At 47.0% G+C, this 24,153-nt stretch overlaps 1 protein-coding gene across 1 annotated transcript; it reads right to left on the reverse strand.

Annotated features, from left to right (window-relative positions):
- Positions 1–417: 417 nt before the first annotated feature.
- Positions 418–23,569, reverse strand: SSPN (sarcospan). Its single transcript, XM_054188054.1, has 3 exons — positions 23,088–23,569; positions 9,420–9,506; positions 418–4,027 (listed from the first exon to the last, which is right to left on the reverse strand). The coding sequence occupies exons 1-3, from the start codon at positions 23,418–23,420 to the stop codon at positions 3,662–3,664; spliced, it is 786 nt and encodes a 261-aa protein (XP_054044029.1). The 5' UTR covers positions 23,421–23,569; the 3' UTR covers positions 418–3,661.
- Positions 23,570–24,153: the final 584 nt, after the last annotated feature.

Below are 24,153 nucleotides of genomic sequence, written 5' to 3' on the forward strand. Positions count from 1 at the left end.
AGTAAATTACATAGAGCCCTTTGCAATTTCTGTGTGTCCATAGCAGTTTCCTACCCCTTTCTGCGGAATTCACACAGAGAATAAATTTCCAGGACTTAAAAAAAAAAAAAAAAAAAAAATGTTCTTTTCTTCAGCACCTCTGTCCTTTCTGAGCCTTGTAGTCCCATTCTTTCTCCTGGTGCAGTCCTTGTGGACTCGTGACACCAGGAAACGGCTGGGAGCTGTCTGAATATGCTGTGGTACTTGAAAATCCTTTAATTAGTACTTCCCAAAATTCTTGATCCAAGCAAAATACTTGTTGTAAAACCATACCCAGGGGGAAACCGGTTCCAAACGCTACCCTGTCCATTTCCTCCATCTCTCCTGTTTGGATTTTATGTTCTTGGCATATATAAAGAAGAAATACAGAAGTTACTCTTTGCTAGATGAAAATGCCCCATATTTATTCATTAAGCATTAAAACACCAACAGAATATATGATGAATATTTCTTTCTTCCAGAGGAAAGGGTTAAGCTGCAATGTGCTGATTAGTGAACCGAACTCGGGGGCGGTGGCTCGAAGCAGTGGCTGTGCTGTTATAGAATCACAGAATGGTTCAGGTTGGAAGGGACCTTAAAGATCATCTAGTCCCAGCCCCCCTGCCCTGGGCAGGGACACCTCCCACTAGACCAGGCTGCTCAAAGCCCCATCCAACCTTGAACACTTCCAAGGACAGGGCATCCACAACTTCTCTGGGCAACCGGTTCCAGTGCCTCGCCACCCCCACAGTAAAGAATTTATGGAGGTGCACAGCTTGCTAAGCGACTCAGGCTCTCTTAGCCACATCTCCTTTCTCTTCCCTGCCACCGCACCGAAGGCATTTGCAGCGACCCTGTGATCATCACTTCCATGTCTTTCGTGCTTTAGAGGAGTCCCAGCAAATTTAAACCCAGGGGTGAGTAGGCAGAGGCCAGGCAACGTGAGACCAGCCCCATCTAACAGGGGCTGGCCTGCAGGAGCCCAGCGCCTAGGAAGTGATGGGAAACGGGGAGTGAAAACATGCGGATGAGATGGAGTTCAAGGGATCAAGGAGACAAAACCCCAGCTCTGGTGTAAATGCTGCTCGGATGGGACCCACCGTCCTCTTCTGCACCAGCTTGCTGCCACCAGCCCACGCACAGCACGGCCTAAGCTACAGCGCTGCAGACCAAGTTATCTTCTGAACAATGGAAAGTTTGGGAAAGGGCAGGGTGGGAAGCATGCCCTGCTCTGCCAGCAGAGCCTTCCCCTTTCTTCGCCAGTGGTTGGGGCACAGCACCTGGCGGCGACGGCAGGAGGAAACCCCAAAGCTCAGCTGTTGTTCAGCCTCCCCTGGTCCCTCTCCTGCCTCTTGTTATTTTATTTGTGGAGAGGAGAGCCCACATTTTGGGTGCAGCGAGGGTCATGTGGGTGGAAGGCAGGTATATCCTCTGCCCTACCCTTCCATAGCTGGAGTCATGCAAGGGGTGCGGGGGCAAAGCGATGTCTGAGTAGAAGCAGCACATGAGAGGCACCTCTGCACATCATCTCCTACCGGAGGCCGGCCCTGGCACCAATCCTTAAGCGCTGCTTGCAGCTTGCTCCACCGAAGTTGGGGGAGACAAGCTGGTTCCTGCCACTACACGGACGGACCCCTGATACCGGTGGCCAGGTCTCACATTGCCAACCCACCCGCGCACTCCACCTCTGCCTCGGCTCGCTCCAAGCATGCCTGGGAGCCAGGCTTAGGACGTCAGATGGGTGGAGACATCTGGGCAAGCGAATAGGCACCCTTGCAAACGTGCCCTGCAGCCATGCTTACTAGTGGCTGTTATTTTTAGGTGCATAAAAAAGGCCGTTTGGAAGCTGGTCTCAAAGACCTTCATTTTCTCAAGCTCCTTGCTTTGCAGCTTGGCAGAGAGCACCTTGGTGACGCTACGTCTACTCTAGAAGCACTTTCCATGACAAAAACTTGAGCACGTACACGGAGCAGTGCCCTAGGTGGACCAGAGAAGATTTAAATATGTTGTGATCTTCGGACCCTGGAGGTATGCTTGTCAAGCCCTGGGATGATGTGTGATCACCATATGGAAGACAGTTTTTGGGTAGCATTAGAGCTACTTAGACAACTAGCTTTTGCCAGACTGGGTTTTTGCTGCAGAAACTGTTTCTTCTTTGAAGATTTATAAAAATTTTATTTGCTTCCTCCTTGCTAATGATGATGGCACAGTTTTCTGGTATGTGATTGCTCCACCCCACCTCAGAAACACCCTTGCTCTGGCGGGGATCAGGAAATCCCTACTCATTGCAGGGCGTGAGCACCAGCTGCCTTGCCCTTGCACAGCTATCAGCAGGCAGTGCAAAATGCTGCCGACTCAAAATTGCTCCTACGTTTAGAGGTCCTGTGCAAGTGCAAGTGGAAATGACAGATTAAAGGACAAACCAACATACTTGGCTCGGTATAAGGCTCGGTATAAGGCTAATAAGACATAAAGCACTTCTAGAGCCACTTCCAGGGTGCAAAAGCACTGTTTGAATGTGGTTTGTTACTCTATGCTGCTTATTAAGAAATCTCTTGCCCTCATTATTGTAAACGATGTCTTTGGGAGACTGGCAGTCTCTTCTTGCTTCCCTCCCTCCACCCCATTTTAAAAACATTCATTGTTGCGGGGATATATCTTTCAGGCCTGTTGGCCCAACTCCACTGCTGGTGTGTAAGGCTGATTGTCTTCAGAGGAGTTACACCAAAAATGCATTTGGCCTTTTGTGCTTGGAGTATAATTGGTGGAACTGGCTAGACGCCGGGTTTGGGAGACTGCAATTACAGCAATGTCAACATAGTTTTCAATGTGACTAGTGATTTAGAGTCCTCCACTCCAGGAGCACAACTCGAGGTTTCTTAAATTGATCTTTTCTCATAAAATGCCGAGCACTCATACTTCAGAAATCTGTCTGGAGTCTCAAGCAGGGCCCACCAAATCACCATTAGTAAACCCACTCATATTGTTGTTTGTTAGTAATTGGATTAGGTAACCTATATCATTAGTCACTCTGAAAAGCCTTATGTATATTTTATATGGCAGTTGTCAATATATTCACTTTGCTGTTGGTCTCAGCCTGCATTTGAAGAGGTCTTGACCTCCCTTATTACTTTTCCATATGTAAATCCCCATCATGTTAGCATGGATTATACCCAGAGCATCCAAGAGACAATATATTCCCTAAGCATGATCAGCATAATTATAATTAAGCAGTTTGGACCAGATCCTTATCTGGTAGAAATCGGCATAGCTTCTCTGAAGGCAAGAACAGGTATCTACCAGCGAGGGAAATGGACCCTATTTCATAATGGCTGTAGCCCTGCAGATGAGTTGTTCCCAATGATTTTTTAAGCTCTCATTTTGTCTATGGCTACTAAAGAACCTCTTTGGTGAGTATTTGTACAGCAGCATCTTTAGGACTTTGTGACCTCTAGATAGTCTCACGAGGGATGTTTTGCAAGAGCAGCCATATGAAATGATTGAAAAAGATATTCATTAAAACTATGTGAATGTTCTTCCTTGTCAAAAACCTTATAAACACTCATCCATCCGCAGTGTCTATGGTGGCAGTATGCTGACATTTTCCGTTCCCTGGCTACAACCCCCCCCGCCAGCCCAAACCCTACACTTTCTGTTGCTGGCCTTCAGTAGGAGTTAAAGGGTAGAACCGAACGCCCACATAAAAGACCTGGTATCTGTGTTTCCACATCACGAAGCATGCCGACAGACACACCAGGGCTGCGATCAGATTGAGAACCATCTGCAGAAGTAAGTACAGGTTGAGCATGCTGGTGAGGCTGCCACAGTCAGCTGCGTCCTGGTAGACGAAGGTCCTACCGAGGGGGTCTTCAGTGTCCAGCTTGCATTGGCAGGACTCGAGGATGGTATCACAGGTAAACTTTGTCATCTGCAAATAATGGTGCGCAGCAAAAGCCACTGCCAAAACACAGGCAACCAGACCCAGGGCACTCAGGAGAAAATACATCAGCTGAAAGAAAGGAAAATAGGAAAAAAAAAAACAACCTCTTTTTGCAGCTACACGAAGAATGAAGAACACAGACCGAATGCATGCACATGTACTTCACAGGGAATGCATGCATTCAATGGACTATCTGGACACTGTGTGCTTCAAAAATTGGAAGGCAGCTATAACTCCCCGGTGATGCAAAGTTCAGCAGGTCATCTCAAGAACTAGTAATTCTGCCTTGCATATTTTATACGAGTATTGCCTTGCAATTTTTGAGACCTGATAATAGCACCAAGAAATCTGTGTCTCTATACAGCCAGAAGCTTTATAGAGAGGGAGGGAGCGTCTTCCTCTACCATTGTACCGGCATTGGCTAGACTTATAGTCATCAGCTGAGATAATTAGTGGAGAGCTGAGCAGAACGAGGCTTGGGCTGACATCTTATCCCAGGCTGCGCTGAGAAGTAGGTGTTTTTGAAACTTTGCTCAGGTGTTATTCCCAGCTCTTGGTTTACGTGCCCAAACAAATCTGATTTAGACTTGCAAATCATGCAGGGAGGGGGCTGATCTCCTGCTTGTGGCCCAGTGAATGCAGCCAGCCTGCTTCCTTCCCAGGTCCTGCTGTGGAGTGGGAATGCAAATCTCCATGAGAAAGTGCATGTTGTGCTCAATCTCCTTCCAAAACTCGCCCCATAAATGCGATGGAGAAGTCTTTCAAAGGCGTGAAAGAGCGGTGAGCGCCTTTCATTTCCTGGTGCTGCCCCTGCTACGGCGTGAGAAGGACAAGGGTCTGCTTGTCAGCCCTCCTCCTCCTCCTCACACCAGTGGCAGCTTTAAAAGAGGGTGGCTTTTGTCGAGGACAGCTATGCAGAGTCCACCCCCGCAAACGCATGGAAACCCGTAGCGGCTCGGAGCCTTTGTCACTGCGGGTTACACCTGAGACCTTTGGATACCAGAGCATATGGACTTCCTTTGCTTTTCATAGCTGGAACTGGCAGTTGCTGTGCTGCATACAAAATATGTGTGAATGTATATTAAAGTCATATTCTGTGTTTAGCCAAAATAGCATTTTTGGTTCTGTTCAGCACTGTAAAAACATTTATTTTTCTTGGCGTCTTATCTGTCAGACACATGGCATGGTTGGGAATCTGTTATTTTAAACAGCAGCTTCTCTCTTTCTCTCTCTCTCTTAACCTCAATACCGCAAGCAAACTATCAATATAAAAGCATTTTTATGACCTTGAAACTCCAAGTACGTATCTCTTGATAAAATTCACACTCCTGGTGTATTTGTCTTGTATCAACAGTGTGAATCAATCTTCCTATTCAGTTGCCAGCTTGAAAAAAAATATTTGGGCTTATTGCAATTCTTAATACATTTTCTCCCGCGCATCACCGAATTCTTACAGCAAGATCTTAGTTTTCAAGACTTGGCTACTATTAAATTTAATGACTTCCCCTGCAGCTCTAAACCAAGGGCAGCTTCAAAACGAGGGTGACTCTTATTAAATGCAATTCTTTTACCCCTGTAGCTTTCAAGGTAAAGGTCCACGGTAAAGGTGAAGTTGGACAATGGGGACATCTCCCCGTACAGAGCGCTACTGACTGATGAACCCCCTCCAAACAGAGACGTGGTAATTCATAAGACAATGGCATTACTTTAAAAGATGGTGCAAATGTGTTTGACGGGGAAAATGGAAAATAGACAAGCACCGATGACTGTTCCTCTTCTCTGAGGGATGAAAGTTGTTCTGTGATGTAGAAGTCCCAGTGGACTGGCTGGAAGTCCCTGGATTCAGACCAGCAGGAGACAGAACCAGGCCTCCCTAATAAATGAGATATTAAGCTAAGACTACGAGATGTGCCTGATTCTCCCTGGCAGGTATTTTATTCAGCTGCCAATTTCGATCCAAAGTTGGGACAAAATAGTGCTAAATCCACAGCCTAAGCTACACTCCAGGTACGGTAAGCAAGAATTTGCCTGTTGTGTACCTAAAGGGAAGGAAATCTCAGAATTCCTTTGAAACACACCAAATACACGGGCAGCTCTTACAGCAAGCCTCAGAGGCGAATAGAGACGCGTGGGGGACATAGGGCAATTTCCAAATGGCTTATTATTCTCACAAGATGTTTGCAGAGGAGTCTCTCTGCGAGCTGCTGAAAATGAACACATTTCCAAATATCAGAGGTAAGGCAAATGCAAATACTGCCTGTGAGGGAGCACAAGGCAGCGAGCGCTGAGATCCCATCAACAGATTAATCACATGCCAGACCCGGAGGCAACTTCAGCATCGCAAATACAACCACGTAGTGAGCTCTGCCCAGGAACCAGAACTTGCCACTGGAAAACTGTTTTTTAACAGCCTCAGAGAGATAGTCACTGCAATTGCTGGTTAAATAGAAGGAGAAAAGGGAAGTGGGGGAGACACAGCACACAATGAGGTCAGAGCATGGCAGCTCATCCTCCTTTGGGTTCCTCATATGAGGAAGAAACGTTTTAGCAATATTTACTGGCAATAGTTTTGCTCCGTGCCAAAAAGAAATTAACCTAAGATGTATCGCGTTCCTCATGGAAAAGGCTTCTCATAGTTATCAGGCGTGAAACCAGAAGGGTTTGCAGACATGGATCCAGGGGACCCCTTCTGAAGGTGGTGGTGGCTCAGGCATGAGCCTGGGCAGGGAACAGGAACCATGCCGTGTGTCACAGTGTGGGTTGCTGGGGCTGGGTGGGCAGGAGCAGAGGGTGTCATGCTACCGTGGGAGATGCCGTGGTCAGCACCGCAGTGATCTCTCAAATGTTAGCAGATAGCCCAGGAAGTCCACAGGAAATCTCAAGATTTTCCTATGTGGTCTTTTCTTTTTTTTCTTTTTTGACGAGGGAGAGGATCTCGCCTTTTAAATAGACACGTAACATGCTGCTTTGCTGTAATGCAGAGCACGCTTCCTGCAGACGCAGACACGGGGAGGGGCAAAAATTCAGCCTGGGACTTGCCATTGTCCCCCCAAAGGGCAAAGCCACCCGCCCAGAGGCAGTGGTCTCCCTCTCTCACAGATGCACAGGGTGCTGCGGACACCTGCGGTAGTCTCAGGAAGGGATTTCTGCTGAAAGCTGTTCTAACACCTCCTTTTTTAACAGGATCCAGGGCTCGTGCAAGTGTGAAATGAATGAAGCAGCTGTTGAGAGGGAGGAAAGCAGAGAGAACTGCATGGGTGTCCTCCCATTTCCCACCCCAAGGGTGATAGGGTCACCTCGGGGGTTGACTAAAATCCCCCAGGCCTCTGTGTGTGTGTGGTCCTCCTCCCAAAGTGCCCCTTGGGCTATGCAAGGGATCCTGCGGTCCTTACTGCACTCCAGGGAAGGCTGGCCAAGATTTTCTTGTAGGATGATGCTCAGCAGCCTCAGTGGGCACCAGCCACTAGTGTGAAGGCAGGGCCTGGGCTGGGGAGCAAGTCTCCAGGAGGACAGTCGGGGCAGACAGGACTGAGCCCAACCATGGTGCTGGATGAAGCATCAGAGCCCTGAGGAGGAGAGAATGACCCAAGTTGCTTGGCTTTGTCTCATGATCGTAATTTTGGATCCTCAGCCTTGTCGCCAAATAGCTAATGATCTTTTTTCTTTTTTTTTTTTTTCAGAAACAGACATTAACTGATATTTGAATATCTGAGAAGTGATACTGGAGATTTAGATGACTCCTGTGTGATCAAAGCCCTGGAGGAGCCTTTTAGCTCCTACTTTGTTGAAAATAGGTACCCTGCAGCCAGAAGCTGTTTGTCTGGACAGGCAGCGGGGAGGGACAACGGGGGGATAACAGCTCCCCATGGGGGACATGGGACAGGAGAGGTGAACAGCCTGGGAATGATCAAGTTTTGTGGCACGCTGCAAAAGGAAATGCCGGGAAGGTGGATGTTGGGGAGGAGGGTTCTTTGGGTAGCCAACAGTCCATGGGCTATTGACTGAACCAAAAGCCTTTCAAGGGAGACTTTAGCTCTAATTCTGCCAGGTGATGAGGAACAACCCATTTTACATCGCCTGGGGAGCGCTTTCGAAACGTTTATTTTCTTGCGGGAGTGATGGCTCATGTTCCTCACTGACAAGGGTGGGTGGCGTTGCTAAGAGTGGCAGAGGCATCTGAGCTGCCCAGCCCGACATGCCGTTCCCACCACGAGGGATGACTCCCTTCCTGCTGGGATGCCAAGTTCAATTTAATGCTGCAGGACAAGCAATAAAAAGCCTGGCGTGGCAGCTCCCGCCCAGCCCAGCAGCTCCCTGGGCAGCCGTAACCCTTACTTGCGGGTGTAAAGGTGACGGGGCGAGAATGTAAAGGCAATCAAAGGGCAGAAACAATTGTTCTTCTTCTCCCTTTCTTCAAGTAAGTACGGGAGAAGCTTGAGAGAGACACAAAAGACACACCGGGGTCTAATTTCTAAGGGAGGATGAATGCCAGGTTTCGAAAAGCCGCTCCTTGCGTTTGATTTCCTTCTGCCTTTCTCAGTTAATAATCACTGTTATTTTGTGTTGCTTGCATCGGTATTTTTCTTGGTTATTACGTGTCTGCAAAATATTAAGAGCCCTGAAAATTACAATAATAAGGAAAAACAGCTCAGAAAAATGGTGTTAAAAATGCCCCATCCCGAACAAGCGTCCTCAGCCTTTCTTTTCTAGTCACTTACGGGTGTCAACGAAGCAGAGTTTGGGGGACGGGGGCGGGGCATAGTGCACGGTTTCTGCATCTCTCTTGCAATGCTCAGATGGGAATTCGCTTCGTGGAAGAAGGCTTGTTCCCATGGTTTGCTCACGCTTCCCCGTGTTCGCTAATGCCCAACCCTAACACAGGGCACCATCCACTGAGACACAGCCGCTGGTGCTCAGGTACAGCCTCCCTCTCCCCGTCTATAAAGGCAGGCAGGCAGGGATTTCTAGCCACACTTTCTAATTTGTTTGTGCCCGTGCAGTTTATTTTTTTCATGGTGAGGAGCAAAACTGCTGGGAAGATGCTCCGATGCTTCTTAGATCACATTAAAAATTAAAACTTGATTTAAGTGGACCCATTTTATGCCACCGTACTTCTTACCCAGCTCTCTATGAATATCTCTACTTAATAGTAACCCTCGGTCTTTCACTGAACACTTCCAAAATTATTTCAGCTTTGTTGATCTGAATCTCTTTGAGATTCTTAAAACACAGAAAATAAAACAGTATCGTGTTCTGATGTGAAATATTTGTTATTAGAGTTTCCCCTTTATAGGCTACAGTTTCTTCCTTAGCCGCCTGGAAAATACCAGAAAACCATTCTTGCATTTCAGGTGCATTTTCACTTCTTTTCATGTGGTCTTAAAAATATCCCCCGTATCAACTTTTCTGATTATATTTAATGACATGAGAAGAAAAAAAAATTTAAAAAAAGTCAAGGTACCTTTACTGTGAACTGTACGCACGTCTTCTCATCAGGTTGGTACGAAATACACAGCATAACAAATCCCACTAATGACACCACACAGACCTGCAAGGGAAGAGAGGTATAATGTGTCAAAGTTTGAAAAAAAAAAAAAAAAAAAAAGGACACAAAAATAAATTCTTTTCAAGCCAAAACACCTTGCTGTGTTAGCAGGGTCGTAGCTCAAGGAGCAGTGTATAAGCGAAGTCGTCTGAGCAGGGGCGACAGCCATATGCGTGTGAGATCCTCGCATGTGTGGAAGCACTTGTGAGGAGGGAAGAGCTTCAACCTTCACTTTACAGACACTGAGGCACAAAAAGCTTAACTCAGAGGGACTTTTTGAATCAGACCTACAAAGACGCAGCCCAGCGATAGCCTCTAGGATGTGTTTCACATTTTTGTCCATGTAACTAACTATGAAAAACGAGCAGGCGGCTTATGAAGTTGGGCTTGCAAGCCCAAAGAGCACCATCCTTTGTACCCCTGGGTGCTGACAGAGTTTTTATGTCACCAGTGCACATTGTAAATCAGCAACCATAGCTGCCACTGGAGAAGCAGCAGTACAGTTTACAGCAGAGGCTTTCAACCTCTCCTAGAGTGAACACCTTACCAAAGAAGACATCTCCTCTGTAATCTGAGACTGCATTTTAGCCCTGTGGCAGTAATTGCCGAAGCTTAACACTAATGGAAAAGTATTTATGCACTTTATTATTCATTTAGCTGTCTATATTATTAATTCTGAAGATTGAGATTTATTTGCAGGAGCAGATATTCACTGGTAGGCATTTTCCAGCCACGTAAGGAGGGAAGAGTCTGCTCCAAGGAGCGAGTCCGATAAATACCATTTCCCTTTTTAGGCAGTGTTTTCTGGGTCCCCCCATGGTGCTAAGGACTCAAGTCAAGTGCCTTCCTCTCCCACAGTTTTGGAGGACCAGCGATCAGATCGCGCAGGAGGACGCAGGAGCTGCAGCTCTGCAACCAGACTGCTGCTTTTTTGGCAGCTCCTCCCCTGCCTGGACAAGAGGAGCCGGGTCCTCAGGCGCGTGGTGAGGGCTCTCTGTGCTGCTGTGGGGCTGCCAGGGCTGGCTCAGGGAACGAGAGGAATCCTGACTGCGCCCGCAGAGGGAGAGGGCGTTGCTGGTGGCTGCAGCCATGCTTGGAGGAACCCGTGAGTGTTTGGGTTGGAAAAAACAGGTGAGTCGATGGCATGCATGTGTTTTTAAAATGCCATTTCATAGCCAGCCTTTAAAAAAGGCCCAGATGTGATGAGCTTTTGTGGAATGCTTTCAGATGTGCTAAGGCTTGTCTTCACGTGGCACCGGGAGCAAGCCTTGGCATCCTGGTTATAACTGATAGCTACTGAATTCCCAGTGACCACAGTGAGAATCTGTAAATTTTTTCCCCCTTCCTTTTACTGTGAGGGTTTTTAAGGCTTCTCATTAATTTGAGGCTTTCTGCTTTCCCAGACCAGTGGGATTTGCCTTCTTGGGCCAGACCTGGGCGCGAGTTGCCTTTGCTCGGGGGTGGGACGACGCCATGGAGATGCCTGCAGGAGCGCGGGGCTCCCTCACTGCCCTGTCCCCCCCTGCTCGCTGCAACGCTACGGCAGTGCTGTTCACATCCAGATTTCCAGCTCCACGGGGAACTGCTCGACCTGCAGCGAAAAACGCATAACTGTCCTTTTAGGCAGCAATGGTTAAACACATTTCTTTTATGATCGGATAAACAAAATATGAAGCTTTTCTTTATATCTGCATTGTTTGTGTAAGGCACTAGACAGCAGCCCTGTAAAGGGAGAGTGCCTCTCAAACACGGATAGTCATGTCCCTCAAGAACCTGTGTGATTAATAACACTTTTTCCATAAAGTTTTATTTCATGTCATTTCGGTAGGACATGAATAGGAAGTATTGCCTGAGAACATCTCTAAAGAAAGCGTCAGTATTATTTACTCCTTTCCATGTCATGTGTATTTATATTCTGGTCCTATGACTTACACATGGCCTCCAATTTATTTGTTTTCTTCTTTTTATTGTTGACAGCCATAGCTGACAGGGTTGTTGGGGGAAAAAACAACCTTTCTTGTCAAAGGTCCTTCAGTGCTGGGCTTTTTTTTTTTGCCCTATAGTGCTTCTATGTTACTCAACCACGTTTTATTTCTCAGGATGAATCGCCTATGTCCTTGGTCCCTCGCACTGTATATTAATCTTTTAATTCAATTAACATGCCCATAAAACTTAAATCTTAAGGAGATCATATCTCTAGTAATATCCAAATGATAAACTCCCCCAGCGGCAGTAGCGGCTGAAGGAAAGAACTTGCCGCAAAAACTAAAAAAAAACCTAAAAAACTAAAAAAAACCCTCAAATAACTAAAAAAAGATTCCCCCATGTGAAATCAAAGGGGCTGCTCACGTCAAAGATAGACCTAAGTATTTTCAGGATCTGGTGCTGAAGGATCTTGTTATAAACAATAAATCAAATTTGCTTTGCTTCAGCTACACTAGTGGGCATTTACACTTGCATGAACCGAGGGCCAGATTCGCCTCCAGGTTACTCTCGTGAGACATCATGGGACTGTGCCCACTCTCCTATTCCCATTCCTATTTTCCCACAGAAAGACAACAGAGCTGCATTCATTTCCGAGAGCAGCGCCAAATACCAGCGGTGGAATTTTCTCTCTACCATCAAGTGCCTCGTACAACTTCTGCAAAAGCCCTATCGGCTTTCAACGCGGCAGGATCAGACCTCCCTCTTCAGAAAGCTTCCCATACAAAAGACTACCGTTTAAAAGGATTTCCATTCCTGCACGCGCTTTCTAAAGTTCCTCTGGGATTTAAATAATATACTCAGGGATACTTGAAGAGGCACATTTGTAGAGAGGTATTTATAAAAGATTACACTGGGTCGGGATTCCGGCAAGTCATGGCCGGGATATTTCAGAAGGCTTAAGTATTTCTTCTATAACAATATCCCAACTTCTTTTTTTTTTTTTTTTTAACCAGAGATGTGTATTTTTGTACGTGATGGTAAAAAATAATGTTGCTGAGAATTATGACCCATATCGGTTTTACATTTCGGTTCTTTAAAGGTAAATTCACTCACTGGAGCAAACTGAAGCGTGGAACATTTATACAGAAAACAGCTTTATGCTTCTATTTTATACATTATTAATAGATCAGTTTTGAATTATACCTGTGAAGTGTAATAGAATAACTATAAAAATCCTCTAGTAAATATTCGTTAGGACCCGCTAAGTGACTAAGACAGCTGCCTCACAGCAGGCACGTTACGGATGCTGTTGATGCTGATTGCTAAGTAGCATTAGGTAATCCTGCATCCCAGTGCTTCGATAGCCACTGCAATATCCCAGCGCGAAGCACACATTTCCTAGGCCTTACTGACTAAGCACACAACATAAAATGCAATTGAACTTGCTTTAGCACTCGCTTGCCACCAATCAATATGCATGTGTTATACAAATAAAATAGATTCTATAAGAGCTGCAGAGCAGCAGTTAATTAGATCAGCTCTTGTAACGGTTATCTGGAAATCTAGAAATATGCATTTCTATGCTGAGTGAATTTCAACTCAAGTTTATTTCAAGATCCCGTATTTCAAAATTTTCCAGACAGACTAATGCACCCTTTGCTGGATAGGCAGTGATGAGAAAAGTTATCCAAGGAAATAATTTAAATTTAGAAAAGTACTGCCTAGAAGAAGACCCAAATGTGATACAGATGTACTTAGGAAGGCTACAGACTTAATTTTGGTTAAGACATACCCTGTGAAATCCCCCAGTTCACAATCCAGGGAAAACAGCTGGTTACTAACCTGGCTGAAAAACTTAAACATTTATGCTCTAGAAAAGTTTCAACACTATTTCTTTTTAGCAGGAAGCAGTAGACTTTCCTTCATTGGCCAGGAACATCCCAAGGCTTGAAAGTGACTTAAAAATTTTTTTTTTTTTAAATCCCAATCAAAATAGAAGTAGACCTTTTCCGGGTGGCCCCCACCCCAAAGAGGGCTAGAGCCTGTTGTCGTGAGAACTGAATTAAGATGCTACAGATTTCAGCAGGAATGGGAACTGATTCCAAGACCATCGAAGAGTGGGTCCCAGTTGATTTGCCTGGGAGGATACCCGGACCCATGGAGATCCAGCATGCAGTCCTTGGCTCCTCAGGGCATTGGCAAGCCAGCTCTCCCTGCACGTGCGCACAAGCTAGCACAACCGGCTGTTTCTCACAGCTTGGAGCCTCGCCTGCTGCTGCAAAATAGATGGTTCAACGGAGAGGCTGCAACCATACTGCAACGCACGTTCGGCACTTGCAAGGAGCATGCCTGTACATATCTCCATCACCTTAAAACCAGAACTCAAGCAGTAAAGAAGATCGCTCTCAAGCTTTGTGTACCCAAAATCCTTCACCACCAGCTTTATTTCAGCTGATCCACCATGCTGAAGAGCGCCGGCTGCCACCGAAGCACGGAGGGCTGACACCCTGCCCAGCATGGTGCCAGCATCCTCCTGCACTAGCCAACCCTGTCCCTCCCACTAAACTTAATACACTTCTGAAAAGCGTCACGGGTGAGAAAAACAGGCTCATCATCTCCGACAGGAACAAACACAGGTGGCAACGCAGAAGGGTGCTTGGACCAAGCTCACAGACATTGCCGCCCAGTGGAGGACCATGAGGCTCGGGGCAAGGGAGCCGCTCTCCCTGTGCTCACCTCCCTGTGGCTCACCCTTGTCTGGTCCTGCCAGGACTAAGCACAAGGGGTACGAGCGGCGCAAGGACACCCCATGGTAGTGATGAAGATGGTTATGGAATGTACAGAATTGGAGACATATGAACACATAGGGCACAAATTTCCACTGTGGTTTGCATTCATTGTCTTTACACGCTGACATATTAATGTGCTTCGCTTTATTTTAACCCATTTCAAAAACACAGATTGCTCTAATCTCTCTGCATCGCTCTTGTACATTTGTGAAACTGGTTTTTCTTTCGTTATGCTACAACTTTAGTCTGAGCGTTGCTATAGAATATGTGGTTTTCTCCAGCAAAGCGCTTCCTACCCAGAGCACCTTGTAAACCCTGACACATGGGTAAAGCGGGAGAGTTGTCAACATCCACCAAGATATGAAGGAAGGAGGCAAAAATCTGGTTCAAAGGAGCGTCTTGGGTCTACACCCCACCACGAGACAAATGCTGCAAACACTCACAAAGACATAGTATAGTTCATCTGCTCTTTAGATGGGGGCTTGTTAGCAAGAACCTCTTACAACAACCTTTAGGGGCAGGAAGCAAACATGCTGGAGGACAATACCTCTCAAATATGGGCAGTGCAACGCCACATGGCATTGTTGAGACCCACGGGTGGACTCTTCCTTTCTAATAAGAATGTAAACTCTCAGACTTCAGGGGAAAAGCTGCTAGTAACAGAATTAGGAAGAAATTTCCATTACGGACAAGCTATTTCGTAGTTTCTCACTTCAAGACACTATGGATCTTTCTGTTTGTAGGGACAAGGGTAAAGAAATTATGCCTCATAGCTATCTCTGAAGACTCTTGCTTAACTTCAGAGGCAATACTTGGCTTGACAGCTCACCCGCCTCATCAGATATGGCAAGGCTTAGCTCCCCTACACACGTTTGGAGAAGCCATGTTATCCACAATTTCACAATCCCACTGAACATAGACTTTGATGCGAGAAAGAAAATGTTCCCATTGGCTTTGCCATTATGAACCAGGATCATCTCTGATCCCAGACATCTGTACAGGCTGTTGCAGACAGCCACACTGATGTTCGTTTGCTTTATGAGGTTTGAGGAAATGGCAACGAAAGCAGGTGCTACAGGCAGCTTTCACTGCTAGCTTTCATCAGCCTTGAGTCTCACTACCACATGTAAAAGAAGCCAGTCTGACACACAGAGGGATTGCACCTTAATCGTTTTTCCTCTTACAGATTTCTTATTAGATTTAAGGACAGTCTAGTTGCATATAAATTACTTCCAGAAATAATAGTTGTACTAATAACGATAAACATGTATATTGTCGTTGCAGGCAAAGGCCATCTTAATCTACAAAAATCACTTCTTTGACAGCCATAAACTCCCATTATAACCGACCATCCCTGTCCCACCTACAGAACTGAATATTTATGTCTTTACTACAAGTCCCTTCAAACCGTGCAATAACACACCATGAGAGATACAAAACTTTCTTTTAAATTCTGTAAAGTAATCAAAACCCTGCAAGAACATTCATAATCAAATGAAACCATATTTTTCTGTAACGATCTTTGCTGTTTAGATCAGTCGCTCAACAGTGGAAATGGTCACTTGTGCTATGGTGAAATTCAACTCCGCCGGCAAAGCACTGTGAAGGCTGCCATCATTTACAAAGCCAGGAGCTGCAGCAGCAGTCCGTTACTGCCCTTAAGTCAGAAATATTGTGCTGGGTGATCAAATGCCTGAGGGAGAAAAAAAACCCATTAAAAGGTCCCAGAGCCAGCAGTGATTTGCAGCATGAAAAGTGTAGCACGGCTAAGAGTGCTGCATGAAGTTGTGGTTTGAGATGTGTCCATGACTACGAAGCTATGGAAAGCCATCAACTCTACAGTCACAAGGTTGCCTAGACTAAGGAAACCTGTTTGAGCAGTGTCTCTCTCCAAATCTCTACTTAGGCTTTTTGCACAAATATATTCCAGTCAGGAACTCTGATTTTCTCCCTTCTTCCCCTTGAGGCTGTAGCTAGGCCAGAGGGCTAAACCACAGAGGTGTCCAGGATCAGCGCTTGGCCAGGTATCACACAGACCTCTGGTGTGGAGCTACCTTCTCAAACCATTCTGAAAGGTGATGTTTCAACATTTTTTCCCCTCAAAAATTTCCACTCTGTAACGGATCAAAATTTCAGCTCATCAGGCATCAATGCAGAGTTACTCTTAGAAAATTATCAGATTTAATCGCAGAGGGCTCGGAAGAGTACAGCTCTGGTGCTACATACATATATGGCTATAAACAAGCACTGGAAACCTCACCAGGGCATATTTCATGCAGCGTACCTCGTTGCATACCATCCAGAGTTTCACATACTTTGGAGAAGGTTCAATTAAATACCTAAACTTGGAGGATCTTCTTGAAGGCAGTCCTCCCTCAAACCTTTTGATGTTTGCCCATGGCTATTTGAAGCTAACTTGTATAAAAAATGGATGCCTGCATGACTATAATTTCCATTAGCTGCTTTGATGGCACCAGTTTCTTAGTGTCACCTTTTATTAAAAATTGAAATCGGTTTCCCTAATAACAAGTAAAAGTTAAAAACCCAGCAAGGTTGTATAGGAGGTAAAGCCTGACTGAAAGCCACCTCCACAATTGCTGCAGGAAAAGGTGTCAAAAGCAACAACAGAAAAAACCAGCGAGGGGCCAGGGCTAACAAGAAAGCGTCTCTCTCCTTTCAGGCTTTAAAAGTGAACATGTTCCAGGGGTTTTTTAAATACTCAATCATGCCCCATATCAATATGGAAGGGGATCAGTTGCCTCTTTCTCTAGCTGGGGATGCCTTCCAATTATTGACCCTCTCTAGGAGGATAAAAGGGTTGCCTCACGCATAAAGCAGTTGTCTGATGTTTGGCAGGGCCACCACCGTGTAGTCGGAGCATCCGGCCTTGTGCAAAAAATGTTACAGCCAGCAGGTGGGAGGATCCGGAAAGAGAAAGGCAAGAAGGCTGACAGGGGTTTACCTGTACGGGCTTGCCTCATTTTATCATGCGAGAGACCATCTGCAGAAAGGCTCTTAGGTGGAAACATCTACAGAGCCTCATCTGCGGGGAAATTGTCAGAGACAACGTGGCCCTTGAATTGCTTTGTTACACTGAGACAGGGAAATGGTCTAAATTATAGGAAGCAAATCCCTTCTGGTTGAGAGGAGCATGGGTCTAATCAACCCCAGCTAATCATCAGGACGCATTAAACCCCAGTTTCTCCTTTAGATCACTTTATAGCATAGTATCATCCTTTTTTCACCAGGCGCCTGTATACAACGCTTCATCCTTTCAGCATCCGTCTCACAACATTCTCAAAGCTTCTCCTTAACAGTTACACACATCACCCTCATACCCATTTTCAGGATGAAAATCCCAACCCCTGGCCTCTACCTGTTGCCATCTTCTACCATTTAAAAAGTGTTCAGCCTAATTTTAGGGGCCTTGCTGCTTCCCTGGGAACCGGGGATATGCCAGAGCAACTTTGCTGAGAGCTGTACGAGCCAAAGAAGGTGGTGGGTGCGGGGAGCTTGTCACACCACCTTCCTGCCCTTCTAGCCCCCAAACAACATGAACCCTGACAAGCTAAAGAGGCAAAGGCTGGGCCGGCGCCGCCTGTTACTGGCAGCGCTATTGATTTTGGCACTCAGGTTTACCAGCCCATGAGCACGTGCTGAGTCAGTGGCACGACCCACCATCTGAGTCATACTCTCATGCAGAAGCACATAAATCAAACAAACATCTCAATTATCAGCATCTGATAGGGCTGCGCAGCATCGGGAGACAGTCCTGGCTGTTTGCTACCCATGTTGCGCTAAGCATCGAAAGATCTTTGAAGCATGAAAGCCAGCCAAACTCCTCCATCCAATCCTGATGCTGCCACGCAACGCGCTCTCACCCCTCATCTCCTGCAAATGGTCCCTCACAGTTGGGTTTTCCAGCCATTGTGGGATCTTCATTTGCCTCACCTATCCTTGTCTGTGAGATGCTCAAAGCGAAGAATTTGTTTCCTTTGGTGAAGGTTTTAGCTTAAATTTTTTTAAAGGTTCTTTAAAAAACAAACAAACAAACAAACAAAAAACCCATAAAAACTTAAAGTGACATAAACATTTCTAACTCCAGGTAAAAGAAGAATAATGAAATTGCTTTTTCAGTTAAAAGTCTGCCTGCCTTTTGCACCACAAAGACCCACATCAGCCTTACTCCACCAGGGCAGAGAAGCCAATGCTTGGATGCTGGTGCCAAAAAGCCATGAGCCATGGCTAGCCCTTGGGTAAAGCTCAGCGATCCTCTCGCACGGGGAAAGACCTGGGGAGATGTGGCTCTGAAGGGCCTGAGCAGGGAGAAGCATCAGAGGTCCAGGGCTGGGAGCTTGGCCCGTGGCAGATATTTTGAGACACTTTTTGCAATAAAATAAATGACAGCTGGAGCCACGGTTGCTGCCTTGAGCTGCTTAAGGAACAGATTTTTTTAAAAATATTTTTTAAAATCCCAACTTTATGTACATCCATCCATACATATGGATTTAAAATAACTTTCTGACAAAAATAATAAACACCCTGGATAATAATTTCTGATGAGCGTTTCTGTAACTTTCTTAACTGCCTGAGTCTGCAAAACAGGGCTGAAAGGGAGCATGTCTATGAAAACTCTGATACTCTCTACTTTTGATCACAGTGGAAATAATCTAAGAGCAGATTTTTCGAGGAGAAATACATCGTTTCTTCTTCTGGGTGTCAAAAGGCCACAAACTAATGAAAAAGAATGAAAAGGATGCCATTAATATCTACTGCTTCTGCAATGCTTTTCATCCAAGGATCTCAAAGCAAGGGGTGACGGATAGCCATGATTAACCCCACTTTACAGGGGAAATAACAAAGTCTTAGGAAGGTTAAGTAACTTGCCCAAAGCAACGCAGCGAGTCAGTGGCAAGATACGGAAAAAAAAAATAAAGCCCTGCACTCCTGGGTGGATTTGTGAAGAGTTTGTCCAAGCTCCTTCAAAGCAGCAAGAAGCAAGAGGCCGCTGTGGCGATCCAGCCTGCAGTTTCGGGTGCTGAGAACAAGTCTCACAGAGGAGCTGGACCACTGCTTCAGACCCGGACACCTTCCCTGTAAATGGCTACAGGTAGGCATAACAAATGTCACCCTCACTGTTTTTAATTGCATTTATCAGCCTACCCCTAGCAATGCGGCAGAGGCATTTTACGGGGCATAGGTTGTTGAAGCTGAAGCAGAAGTAGTAAATCACACAGGCTCCGTGGTTTCTGTCCTTTAACAAACCTTTCCTTTGGTTTCTGACTAATGCCCCACCAATTTCGGATGAAATGCTTTTTGAACTAGTAGGTTTTAACCAGGTTTCATGGTGAAATGCCCTTGATGCAATGCAAGCTCTAACATTTCCCGCAGCGGGAGGGAAGGGCTGGTGCCAGGCACCCTTTGGCGCAGAGCCCTTTGGTGTCAGGGGCATCCTCCACTCCCTGTCAGCAGATCGCTGGCCACACTTATTCCACGGGATGGTGAACCCAATCCCTGGCCTGCGCTATCCTCACAAACATAGCTGGTCAGGTTTTGAACCGATTTACTTTGGACTGCCTCGCAGGCTTTTCCTTGGTAGCATTTTACTCCAGCTGCTTCTCTAATTAAGTTCCTTTTCATTCATGGTAATGCACTAAAGCACTTGATTTTCAGCAAGGAATGGTGTCACCATTTTGCCACTAATAAAGAAGAAAAAAAAAGAATCTTTCAATCAATCAGGGTCTATTTAACACATTAGCAATTTTCCTTCATTTTTCTGTCATCCTGCATTAACAGCTGTGGGGTCAAATCCAGCCCTGGTGTAATTCCAAAGGAGTAACACTAGGAATGAGCTTCGCCCATTATCTCTAATATTGTTAAAAAGGTCTCGATAATAGATTTTTTAAGTTCTTGATTCTGAATACTAATCAAGTCCTTTAAAAAGAACACTTGAGTGGGATGCTACTAAAACAAATATGCTCTGGTATTTTACACCACATCTTTCTGTTCTGTTGCTCATTTCTGTGCGAATAAATGAGTTTCAGGAAGTCACTTTCTGCCACGAGATTTGTTCTTGGGCAACACGTGGGTCATCCATCCCCTACCCATATGCCCTCCATGCAGTCGCCCACAGCTGCCCAAGAGCCAGCTCATAGGACGTCCAGCCACACGTAAGATGTCCTAGCCAAGGGTCCTCCTTCACGGACCAGTTTCCCCCCAGCTCTCCGGAGGCCGGTCCTCAGCATGCTCCCTGCCACAGCTCACCAGCAGCACCCCGTGACCTGCACACCCAGAAACTCCAGCTCAGCAGCTCCTGGCCATCTCTGTCCGACGTCCCAGTGGGCACCAAGTACCTCCATGAAGACATCACAGTGGAGGAACAAAGTAAATGCGGCATCGTGTTGCATCTCTTGCATTTTGCCCCTCAGATATAGGCTTTGCATTACTCCCGTGGTGAATCCGCCATGGCCAGTGCTCCACATGTGCTCTCTTGCTAGGAGGCTCTGGGGCTGCACCACCACCTCAGCCTCTCCTCTCTAGCACTGGTTTCCCTTTTACCACCCTCTGCTGGTGTTAGACCCCTCTTTCCCTCCTGCTTTGGGCTGAGGGTGCAGGAGAGCAGTGCGGCTCCCCAGGAGCCTACCTTGCCATGTCCCCCCACCACACAGTCCCTGCCATCACGCTGAGGGCAAGCAGGGGGACACCAAAATCCATTCTGAGCCAGGGAGGAATCAACCCACACGTGAACGTGCCGGTGGCTCAACATTGCACCAGAATATCCAAGGTGAGAGTCACTAACTCAAACCGTAGGTACAGTAAGTCCTGCCCATGGGTCCCTACCTGCAGCCCACAGGGCACACTGGTCTTCCCGATAGCCGGGGCAACCTGTAATATGAAGCAAAACGAAGCCCTGACCCTCACAGCCAGCACGGTCCCAGGAGATGTGTTCCCCCAGGGGTTATCCTGGCTGGCTGGCGGGTGCAAAACGTGACCACCACGGCTGAGAGATGAGTTTTGCTTTGAGTTGAGGACTAGCTCAGGAATGCACATGGTGAGTTTTGCCTGTTTTTCAGGGGGGGACTCTGAAAGCGACTGAGCTTTGCCTCGTGTGGGCATCTAAATGTCACTACTGCTGGAGGCTGCTGCTAAAAACAAAAGGTCTTCATAAAGTAGTGACTTTGGTGGGGTTTCAGGCCTCCTCAAGGGACATCGGGTGTATGTGGATGTCTCAGATGGATGCAGTTTGGATGCTGATGGCATTCATGTGGGCCAGGGACTGCTTCCATGGCTTTTCTCACATCCCTGGCCATACACTAGTCCAGTCTAGCTCATTCTTTCCCCGGTCCTTGTGCGTCAACTTTTTCTAGTGAAAAAGCTATTTCAAACCTGGGATACTCCAAGTGCTGTCTGGAGAAGAAATAATCTGACCTTCAGAATCCCCAGATAAACAGGAGGAGTGAAAATGTCACATGCTGCTATTTTGCCATCTGTATTCCCCCCCTGGCTTGTAACAGCAAAAACCATGGGAGGAAGTTCTTCTCCTGAGCAAGGGCAGGATCTCACCCCGTGAAACATTGCTAAACTCTTAGATACCCCTCTGGTCAGAAGAGAAACAAGAAGGGTGAGGTGAATTACAGGAGCTCTTCTTTTGGGAGCTCATGGCCTGCTGTTTCCACTCTTTGCAGGGTTGCCCAACAGGATTAATACAGCAAACCCCAAACGGTTCAGGTGTTCAGATAATCCTTCAGCTGGCAAGGAATTACATTTATGGGAGATCCCCCCACAGCTGTTTAGCATATCGAGAAATCCTTAAGTACCTAAACCCGAATTTATTTGCTGGGAGTTCTTACAATCTAACAACACCCAAACCAGTGCTAACACGTCAGTATATATTTACCTGAAGCCTGCTGCCCAGGAAAAAAAGAACCTGCATACTAAATTGCATCCATGGCACGTCCCAGGCTCTTAATCACCGACCCTGTCTCTCCACAGGCAAACCGCACGTCCGCGAGCACACGGCCAAGGGGGGGACCACACCACGCATGGCACCGAGACCCTGCACCTCCTCCCCACAGCTCTGCAGGGGCGCTCAGCTCTGGGGACCAGCCTGGGCTTCCCCACCAGCGATGCCTTCCTATTTATGCCCGGCAGGACCCTGCCCTTTACCCCATCCCTGCCAGCCCGCTCAGCGAAGCTGGTGTGTCACTCGAAACTGCGCGTGACTTGGCGGGAGCCGCCGGCGGGCCCTGGGACGAGCTCCCATTCCCGGCCACGTCACCCACCCGCCAGCACCGTCCCCCTCCCCACAGCCACCTGCAGCCTCTCCCTCCCGTAGGGGAGAAGTCAGGGAGCAGCGGGGAGGTAAGGAGTTAAATCACAGCAGTTCTTCAACACAGCACAGAGAGGAAGCTCAAAAGACAGCCATTTCTCTCCTCTTACTCTTACCAAACGCGCCCGGCTAAAAGTTGCGAGTAATAGAGTTATGCTCTCACTTCTAAAATCTGATTGTTAGGGTTCGGTGGGGAAAGAGGGAAGGCAGTGTAAGTAAGTAATCAACATTTTTTTTCAGCATCACCAGGCAGGAGTTCACTGCAAAGCACAAGCTAATACATACATCTAGTGAACGGCAACCCTGTATTTTATTTAAGGTCTGTCGGGTATTTCAGGGAAGAAGATGAAAGATCGTGTTATTCTGCAGGAGGCAGTTTCCTTGGGAAAGTATACCCAGACATTTAATCCCAGGAATATTTATAGTTAGCATAACTCAAATGGTGTTGTGCATGCAGTTGGTTAGTCTAAAGTGGAGCGTCATGCAGCTTGCATTAATGTTGGCAAAGGCACTTTAGGGAGAAACAGACTTTATGCTTACAATTATCCCAGCCCAATATGGAGTGTCTCTGACTAGCAGAGAAGAACTGATGCCTGCCATAAGGAAGCCCAGCACTGTTACAGAGATGCCTAATGCCAGCTGTAACAAAGCAAACAGCAGCGGGAAACGGCAGCCACAACAAGTGTGGGATTCCTCCTCCTGGCCAGTTTTGGGATCCCCCTTGGTTTTCTTCTGCTTCTTCTTCTTCTTCATCGTGGACTCCTGCGTCTTGCTCGAGCCGCTGCTTTTCTCCCCTTCGGGTGCCTTCCCTGACTGGCTCTGGTTATTCAGGGACGTGCTGTGCTGGGGTTTCCTCTCCTCCTCCTTTCCCATGCCGATGAACTTTAGGTTTTCACGTGCGTGTGTGTGTGCGCGCGCGCTGATGGGGGTGGGAGTTTTTTTGCCCCCCAAAGCTTCGCTTTGTGCTGGCTGAGTCGTTCCTGGTATTTGAATCAAGGAGGCTGAACAAATATGGAAAACATTTGGAGCAGATTGTCAGAGCTTCGAAATGCCACATATAGCCCGGAGAAGAGGGGGATCCAAGGGGGGTAGCGAACTGCCAACGTGCAGGCGCCGGCTCTGCACGGGGGCTGGCTGCGCACACGCGGCTGAGCATGCGTGCCGCCACAGCTACCGGGGTGTGAGCACACACGTGTATGCATGCTTGTGGAGGAGCTGGAGGGGCAAACAGCATGCAGAAAGCCTGCATTGCCAGCTGCTGAATGGGAGGGAAATCTGTCTCACCGGGGAGCCGGGAGCATCAAGTGCCTGTGTCTGTGCGCGCACCCGAGCAGGCAGGTAGGAGCTCATCACGCCGTGGCTCCCCTGGGGATTACTGGCACGCAGAGCGTAACTCGGTGAACCCACGCAGCGCCATGCACACAACAGGCACGTTTCGTACACCAGCCAAATCAGATTAAATAAGTGCATTTCAGTGGGAGGGAGCTGACTTATGTGTATGGGAAGTACGAAATTAACACGAATAAAAATTCAAAATAATATCCTGGGGAGCCAAAAGGAATCCTGTCTCCTCCCAAAAGTTACAAAAGCACAGCTAGGCATGTTT

The sequence above is a fragment of the Rissa tridactyla genome, chromosome 1, assembly GCF_028500815.1.
Source record: "Rissa tridactyla isolate bRisTri1 chromosome 1, bRisTri1.patW.cur.20221130, whole genome shotgun sequence".
Taxonomy (NCBI): domain Eukaryota; kingdom Metazoa; phylum Chordata; class Aves; order Charadriiformes; family Laridae; genus Rissa; species Rissa tridactyla.

Coding starts and splice junctions, on each gene's coding strand:
- SSPN (XM_054188054.1), bottom strand. CDS start 23,420: ATGGGAAAGGAGGAGGAGAGGAAACCCCAGCACAGCACGTCCCTGAAT. Junction 9,507..23,087: donor CATATTGGGCTGGGATAATT/GTAAGCATAAAG, acceptor CTTCCCTTGCAG/GTCTGTGTGGTGTCATTAGT. Junction 4,028..9,419: donor GCGTACAGTTCACAGTAAAG/GTACCTTGACTT, acceptor CCTTTCTTTCAG/CTGATGTATTTTCTCCTGAG.